General features: G+C 43.5%; 1 protein-coding gene across 1 annotated transcript in view; it reads right to left on the reverse strand.

The window, feature by feature from the left end:
* Window positions 1-3265: 3265 nt before the first annotated feature.
* svila (supervillin a) overlaps window positions 3266-9347 on the reverse strand; it is a 56638-nt gene continuing 50556 nt past the window's right edge. Inside the window, 5 exon segments of the mRNA XM_076085430.1 lie at window positions 3266-4267; window positions 5094-5114; window positions 6023-6178; window positions 6861-6982; window positions 7462-7605. Coding sequence (XP_075941545.1) covers window positions 4181-4267; window positions 5094-5114; window positions 6023-6178; window positions 6861-6982; window positions 7462-7605 — 530 coding nt within the window. The 3' untranslated portion in view covers window positions 3266-4180.

A 9347-nucleotide genomic window follows, 5' to 3' on the forward strand; every position in this document is an offset into this window, starting at 1 on the left:
GGCGAGCCGTGGCGGCAAAAGCGCCCGTGGCATATGGCCCGGTAAATATTGACTGATATTTTAATTACCCTTTGCATAATCTAATAATTAATCACAAACATTACAGTTTCACCTTTCCCCGGCGCTGCTGCTGCTGCTGTGGAGGCTCAGGGAGAAGTGCTGTCACACACTAAACAAGGACGCGGAGGTTAACGTCCAACCCACATTTATTTTTGATGTAGTATTCAGATCCATTAAGAAGGCCAATACTACAATATATACATACTATACATTACAAATGAAGCCCTGCATTAGTAGTCATGGTGCAAAATGCACTCATTGTATAGTGAAGTATTATGTATTATAATATTACTGGATAATGTTTGAGCAGGATTTTCATATTGCACCTGCTGAAGTGGAATACATATGATATGCTGTTAGGTAGGCAAAACTTATTATATTTTATGATCGTGGATTTTGGATGAAAAAGTAGAATCATCTTTGCACTCTGGTCTTAAAGGGGCATTCTGCCAATTTAAAAAAACGTGAACCTGATTACAATTTTCATAAACATACAGTTACATACTTGTAATTTAACCTCTGATTTTAACCTCAGCATTTAGGAGCAGTGGGCTGCTCGAAAGCTCCCGCGGAATTTTAAGGAGGACACTGCTCACCCCCCTGGAGTGGGTCCCAGTTTTGTTAGTTCTTGCGCATGAAGACGCACATCTTCGTGCATTCTGCCATCAGTTTCTGCGCCGTCCCACCGGTCGACGGTGGCAGTAGAGCGCCAGAAAACAAAGCGATGGGCCAATACAGGGCAGTGAAGAAGAAGGCTGCTAGAAAGCAATCATGGAGGCAAACAATGCAGGTTTTGATATAATATTAGTTCAAGCACTTGATGGTTCGGCTCTCCAGTATGTTTCTGATGTTTCTCACTTAATCCAGTCAGACTACCAACTGTGTCCACATTCCAATTCAAAACTTTTCCATTTCCTCAGGTTTATGTCTCAGGATCTGATCCTAGTGAGCCCGTGGAGTGGATGTGGATCTATATGTCTAAAGTGTAGCTGCTTGCACACACGAGTTTACTTGGAATGCTATGCGTCCTTTTTGCCTTGCAAATAAATGTCAGATTAATGGAGAAGTTAAGGGAACTAGAGGTTTGTCATAAAAGGTTACAGGAAGCCCTGAAGTTAACTGCAGGAGTGTTTTACTGTGCTCTATGCGACACATAAAAAGTTTACAAGGGGGGATTTTGAACATCGTTTGAACCAAGTAATAAAATGTCACATCTCGCAGGAAACGGATGGCAAAATGGGAATATGCCCCACCAATAGAAATAGTCCTTTTGGAAACCATTGATTGATCTATGGATTACTTGTCAATGAACCCTTTACTTTGCATCTTTCCAGGCAGTGTTGTCGGTACTCCTGCTAGATTCTGTGTGTGCGTGTCCACATACTGTACTGCACAGGTGTGTGTGTCGTGGTGTTTCTGCATTCATGTTCCTGCATCCTGTAAAACGGATTGTATGAAAAGAAAAAGCTGGTTGGAGCTCAGCACACACAAATAAATGGGCTCGGAGTCAAAACGGGCTCAGAGATGCTCCACACACCTGGGTAGTGTGTGTGTGTGTGTGTGCGCGCGTGCGCGCGCGCGGGAGGATATGGGGGGGGGGGGGGGGGGGGGGGGGGCTGGAGCATGTTGCACCGAGTGGGTGTGGAGGAGCGGGTGGGCGGATGCGCTCCGTGTCGCGCATCAAACTCTCTCTCGCGGGCCAGAGGAGTTCAGGAGGAGGCATGCGCAACGGAGTAATCCTGCACACTCTGCGTCCAACAACTTGAGCATGCGAGAAGAGGGCGAGCGCACGAGGAAGAGCGAGAACCGCGCAGCGCCTTGCCAACCTTTTTTTTTTTTGGAAAAGGCTTCATCTTCTTCTTCTCTCTCTCTGGTGTTGCCGTTCTCGGTGAGGCCGTTGAAACTGTTGAGCAATACTCCGGCAACAGTCGGATGAACAGAAAGCCGCTGTGTATATTGTTCTAGTGTGATTGCATGAAATTCCCCTCTAATTGCTCTTGTTCCTCAACGCGGGCCAACGGCTGATATTGAGAACATCTGACAGCTTTTACATGCACGCGCGTGTGCTTGTGTGCGCGCGTTTCTGTGTGTGGAGAGAGAGTTGGACGACGGCCTGGAAAATGAGGCTGCGAGGTTTGACAGGTTGGAGGGCCGATCGGAGCTTTCACCTGTGACTCCGCGGAGGTAATCGAGCTTTTAACATAATCCATAAAGCTACCATGTGTGACTTCCTCAGTATTTACTGTTACTAGCATTAATGCAGTGATAACTTTATCTGTACAGATAGGTCTCATGTTCTAAAGTCACTGGGAATTTAAGCAACACAAACGCAGTTTTCTAAAATTTCTTCTCATTCCCTCTTTGGAAACAAATACAAAGATAATAATGAAGGAGCAGCACTCCTCTCCATCATACTGTATGTCATGACATGTGTGGGTAAACTGGCAACAAAATGAGCCAGGTTGAATTGAATTGAAATATTATTAAACACAAGCTGCATAGTTCTTTTAAAATCCACATTCTTCTTGCATTTGTCTTGCGAAAAAGAAAAAATGAAATAGCAGTTGTGGGGGAAAACGCAACACCCCACAGTGAGAATACTTCATTACAAGTATATTAAGCAAAAGTATTAGCAAAATCTACTTCAATTATCAAAACAGAAAAATGGCCCCTTTAATTATTAGATTAATACTGTTGATGTATTCATGTTAATGTTAAATTAATGTATTATTTTACTGTTGTAGTTGGTCAAGATAGAGCCACTTCTAACTACTTTGTGTGCAGTTTGGCAGAACACCACAGGCTGTATCAAACAGTATACAATCCATATTTCCCTCTGAATTGTAGAGTGGAAGTATAAAGTGGAATGAAATGGAAATATTAATCGAATACAGGTACCTCAAACTTGTACTTGAGTATATTTACTTACATTTACCACTGGTTTTTAGATATTAAGATATAATACACCGACTAAGACTTTGACATGTTTGCTCCATGAAGCTTATTTTCATTGTTTATTTTTATTGTCTCGTCTTTCTGGGTTCTTTAATTTCCATTTGGTCAATAATCAAGTTTACCACAGAAAAATAAGCTGATGTACAGCAGATACGCTTGACTGTAGAATACTGACAGAAATACAGTGTTCAGTGTTACTAATAGCACCAATATGTAAGTAATATCACATGACTTCAATTTGATCATCCGCACCACTCATGTCTCGAGTCCACAGAAATTAGTATTATACTGCACTCTACTGGAATATACAAAATACTGTCGACTGCATACAGAGGCTCATGCTACGAATCCAAGAACAGAATATGTATATGCAGTATATCGTGTGCTTGAGTTGTGGCATCACCATGGAGAGAGAAAAGGCTCAGACTTTCTATCTTTCTGAGTTTATTTCTCTAATATGTCTTTATATCACAAAAAGTCTCCAAAATGCAGACTAGGATCTGTATAGAAACTGTACACAAAGCAAGGCACTATACACTGAAGGATTCAAACTAAACAAAAATATTCAAACATATTACATCATCTCATCGGCCTGTATCCTCTCTGACACAATAATGACACTAGACGCAATAACAAAGCTGCATTGTTGGATTTGTAAATGGCAAGCGGTGAGCTGTACAGCGAGAGAGAGAGATCTGTGATTTCCAGTATTTATCAACATATGACACAGACCTCAATATTATTCATCGTGTCTAGCTCAGTGAATATTAATGGAGCTTTACAAAAAAAAAAAAATCCTATATGGATTTGATAAATATAAATGATTTGTAATGGACAAACCTACATAAAGGAATAGCAGAGCGTCTGAAGCGGAGAGTGCTGAACAGGCTGACAGACCTGGTCCCACTCTTCACAGATGGCTGCATGGCTGACAATGTAAGGGCACTGGGCTGTTCTGTGTATGGTACATATTTACATTAACATTAAATTCAATAAACTTCTCGTAAGGTGCGCTTGTCTCCTGCTTATACGGCCGAAACACCAACGCAAAGCTGGCGGGAAACGTGATCACAACGTGATCACTCTTCCGTGACCAGAGCTCCCGAGCCTCCGTCGTGTCCGGACGTCCCGGTGTCTTCAGGTCAGCTCTCTGCTTTCAGCCCGTTTAAAAAAGTCCTTTGGCTTTCTTCAGCTTCACCTGCTTCCAGCCAGGCAAAGCACCGTACTCGTCTCTGGTCGCCTCCAGGGCTTTCTGTGGGAGCACACATCACAGTCATACCACGGATTGATCACAAATTCAAAATCAACTAGAGATGCACCGATTTCAGATTCTCTTTTCTTTAGATGACACAGGAATGCCCTTTTAAATCACATCCCCAGTCATATTGGGCACCTATTTAACAATATATGCAAACATAATACCAAAAAAGAACAATAATCATTTTTATTTGTACTTTGATGTTAATAGTTTTTCAAATGTTTTAAGGCCGTTTCTCTACCGCCCATTTTGAGAAAGTTTGCGAGCTTAATGTCTTCTAATCTCGTGTTGAAGAAGTTTCACACTTACGACATAATGTGTGTGTGTGTGTGTGAGACTTTACGGTCTGTGCCGCTGTGTACACTAAGTGAAATCATCATGTGACACACGTGTGAAAATTTGATGTCATGACAGATCAGCCGACGACCAGCCGGTTTAGAGCGGCGCCCGATCGATCGGTGCATCTCTAAGAACCGACACATCCTGCAGCTCGCACGGCGAGGAATGAGTAACATCTGAGAACACACTCATGCGTCAGTGAGATGGAGAACACAGCACTCATTCCTCAGTTGGCATCTCCAGTAAAACACGGTCACAGATCTCATATCTCCAGGATTCAGTACGGCGTCAACACGTGAGTGAACAGCATGCTAATGGTCAAATTAGGAGTTAGATATTTTATCAGAGAAAATATAAAAAAAACAACAACACAGCAACGAGGAAGAGTTGGATAGAAAATGGTTTATGGCTGAGTTGAGTGAGGATGCTGTGCAACAGGAGCACTAGTCCAGGTCATCCATGCTCAAGCCAGAGGACTCACCTTCCCATAAGCCCCTACACCCTGGAGGGTGGAATGAATGAATAGATAAGTTTACAGAAAGACAAGAAGATGCACATAATGAAAGACGAGATTGGGAAAAGAAAGAGGAAGAGAGCCATGAACATAAGGTGAAAGCTGAATGATGCATGTAGCCATAGATAACACACAAGGAACATCAAATATTCCCAGAAAGTGATCCATAATATTTCTATAACTTCAAGTATTTCTAAACAAGAATCTTCCAGAAAGTCATATTAGAGTAAACACAATGAAAGCTCAAAGTTAAAGGATAAAGCCCGTCTTATTGCATATTCTCCTTATTGTTAATAAATCCAATGAAAAGACCAAACACAACGATGAATGAGTTGCTTGGTAAGTCTTATTCCTCTGTTTCCATGAGGATTTATTGGCAATAAGATAAATGTTAAACACCAGTCTCATCATTTAAAGGTGCAAAATACATAACAGTATATCAATCTGTACTTTAAAGCAGTACTAATCAGTTTTTGTGGCCACTCGGGGTCATGACGATCTGTAAATCACACCTCTTATGGTCAAGTTTATAAGGCTGCTGTGTTAGCAACAGTTGCTTATTTGCAGATCCAGCAAACACAGAGCAATATTAGCATTCATTTGTAGTCGTGTTTCGTTCCATCTGATGGATGGAAGTCCTTCATTCACTCTCTTTTAGCTCCGTTTTTGGTCTCCACCAACAAATATTTGACTCTTTAGCTGCTAAAGGCTCCACTTTGTTCAACTACAGGTAGGCAACTAGTTCTGGTTGTCATTTGGTGCTGGGCAGGTGGTGTACAGTGACTTTATTAGAGCTTTTTCTCAGCCACCTTCTGAGGATAAGAAATTAGGTGGCAAGAAACATGTGGCACCTCTAGAGTAACATCAGAGACAGTCTGTAGACTGCAGGTTCTCACCTCAAAGTCCTCTTCAGACAGATAGACCTCCAGACGAAGAGGGTCAACACCCTCAGGCAGCGGCCGAGCCAGAAGATCTGCCAGTGGGTACATGGTCTTACACAGCCGGGCCAACACGTCCTCCACTAAGATAATCTGGTTACACACCTCAGCCTCCTGACAACACACACACACACACACACACAATATATTACCTTTCAATGCAAATGATGGATCATGTCTTACACCTGGACTGACCTATATTCATAAAAGTCTCTTTTCGTACACCAAGTGTGTAGGAAATATAGGTTTAGAAGTGTGCTTATTATTATTATAATAGAAGTGTTTAATGATTCATAATTAAGAAATCATAATTAGAAGTGTTAAGCCATAAAAGACAGTCATTGAATGTATTAAACTGATGAGTAGACAAGGGTCAGACAGGCATTTACAGGTCATACCCGTGCGAGGGTCCTGCGAGAAGGAGGCGCCAGCTGGATTTAGCCAATAGGAACTACAGACATTATGGGATGTTTTTTGAACTATGTAAGGCGGGAGAGAAAGAACTTCCGGTCTCTTTCTCCTGTTCCACTGGTCATATTTTATGTAACTGTAAATAATGTACTTCACTATGTAATTGTATTAGCTTCAGAAGTATTAAATACTTTTGTTTATAATTGAAACTGGCTGACTTTGTAGCAGAGGCCGGACCATGCGGTCTCTCCCACAGTCTAGAACAAGTGCATGTGTGTTCAGTACAGTATATACACTAATGGCTACAGGCAGACACTGTGAGCAGCACTGGTTCATATCAGATGATGTAGTCGGGAGTCATCTTATAATGTGATTTGATCCACACCCTCTCAGTGATCTCAGCGATGTCTTCTCTGTGCTCCCAGCTGGGGAACATGTTGGTGAAGGTGAGAGGCTCCAGACCGGCGTGGATCAGGTACGCTTTGGGAGGCTTCTTCTCATTCTTTTCTGTGGAGACGAAACAATATGCTGTTTATCAGAGAGGACATGTGGAAATAAAACATGTCTAACATGAGGACAAAGCGCAATGCATACTGATGTCTGCATTATGCTTGTAAAATAACATGAAAGAAAATGCGTATATGCATCTTTCAGGACCTTTGCCTCCCTCAGAGGCAACCCTTACCAGAACAACACTACTTTAGACGTAACCAAATTCAGACCGTCGCTGTTGTGATGAGGTTGATTCACCCTTGCAAAGTAAAACGATGTGGTTCCTTGACAAAAACACACCATTGTTCGTGTATATTTGTGAATCTCAGAGAATATTCAAGTTTTATTCCTGTAAAATTTGTGAATTTTTTCTCAGAACATTACCTCCCTTTCCCGGCTCTGTATTTATGTATTTCTTTCACCTTCAATAGCCCTACTACGCAGTTGTAGGTGAAAGTGTTTTCTGTGTCTAATAATAGCATGAAGTGGAGTACCTCTGCAGTACTGCAGCACTGTCTCCATGGCACACTTCCTGTCCGAGTCCCAGCGGATTCGGGCTGAGCCGGGGCTTTCGCTGTCCTGCGGCCACCAGCCCTGCCACAGATACACCTCATGGTGGTTGTCCACCAGGAACAGGGCTGAACATCGGGGAAAGAAAACAAGGTGAGGCCTTTCAGTGTGAGGACGATTTCGTAAAGTGGCTGCTCATCATTTTTTAGATTTACGTTCCCAAGTTGAGGATGGAGAGAAAAAAAGGCTAAGTTTTGGTTGACTTGCTCATGTTATTAATGGATGAAAACACACACACACATAGCGATACTTCCGATACAGAGCCCTGACTCCTAGCTGCACACACTTTCCCATAGGCAACCACCTTCACATACATTAGCTGATTTCAGCTTTTGGCATATATACTGATGTATAAATTAGTCGATAAGTAACACAAAGTGTTGGAGGTAATAATAATACATCGATTTTCTATAGCGCTTTTCAAAATACCCAAAGACGCTTTACAGGGCAAAGACAAACAGAACAAACAAACAAAACAAAAAAAAGAAAGACAGAGGAGCAAACAAAACAAACAAACAGAACATTTTGGTAAAAAAAAGAATAACTGGAGAAGCTGTGCGGAATGGGAGGGTAGGGTGCAGGGGTTAGCAGGTGAAGGCGAGGTTGAAGAGGTGGGTTTTGAGGGCTTGTTTGAATGATGATAGGGAGGGAGCATCACGGATGTGGATGGGGAGGGCGTTCCAGAGGGGAGGTGCAGCAGCTGAGAAGGCCCTGTCACCCCAGGTCCGGCGCTTGGTCCTGATGGTCTTCAGAGTGTTTGCACCGGCAGACCTGAGGCAACGGGTTGGGGCGTGGAGGGGGAGGAGGTCTGAAAGGTAGGGAGGGGCCAGGTGGTTTAGGGCTTTGTAGGTGGTGAGTAGTATTTTGAAGTCTATTCTGTATTTGACCGGGAGCCAGTGGAGGTTGCGAAGGACCGAGGTGATGTGTTCATAGCGGCGGGTGGAAGTGAGCAGTCGAGCGGCAGAGTTCTGAACATATTGGAGTTTATTGAGGATTTTGTTGGGAGAACCATAGAGGATGCTGTTGCAGTAGTCGAGTCTGGAGGTTATGAGGGCATGGATGAGTATTTCGGTGGTGGCAGAGGGACAGGGAAGGTCGGAGGCGTGCAATGTTCCTGAGGTGAAAGAAGGCAGTCTTGGTGATGTGGTTGACGTGGGGTAGGAAAGAGAGGGTGGGGTCAAGGATGATACCGAGGTTGCGGACCTGGGTGGAGGGGGTGACAATGGAGCCATCAATGTTGAGGGAGAAGGGCTGAGCTGAACGGGTGAGAGAGTTAGGGCCGATGATGAGTATTTCAGATTTATTGCAGTTGAGTTTGAGAAAGTTCTGTTGCATCCATGATTTTATATCAGTGAGACAGGTGGTGAGAGTGGAGTGGGTGACGGAGGTGATGGTCTTGGAGGAGAAGTAGAGTTGGGTGTCATCAGCGTAGCAGTGGAAGTTGAGACCATGACGACGGATGATTTGTCCAAGGGGAAGGATGTAAATGATGAAGAGGAGGGGACCAAGCACGGAACCTTGGGGGACACCGTGGGTGACTGGGGAGGTAGAGGATTTACAGTTGTTTATTGCAATGAATTGAAGTCGGTCTGAGAGATATGAGGTGAACCAGGAGAGGGCAATGCCAGTTATGCCAAGGGAGTACTGGAGACGTGAGAGGAGGATGCAATGGTTGATGGTTTCGAAGGCGGCGCTGAGGTCGAGGAGGATGAGGATGGTGAGGAAGCCAGAGTCAGCAGAGAGAAGTATGTAATTTGTGACTTTCAGTAGGGCGGTTTCTGTGCTGTGTTTTGAATGGAAGCCGGATTGG

The sequence above is a fragment of the Anarhichas minor genome, unplaced genomic scaffold (genome assembly GCF_050575085.1).
Source record: "Anarhichas minor isolate MPS153535 unplaced genomic scaffold, ASM5057508v1 ptg000155l, whole genome shotgun sequence".
NCBI lineage: Eukaryota > Metazoa > Chordata > Actinopteri > Perciformes > Anarhichadidae > Anarhichas > Anarhichas minor.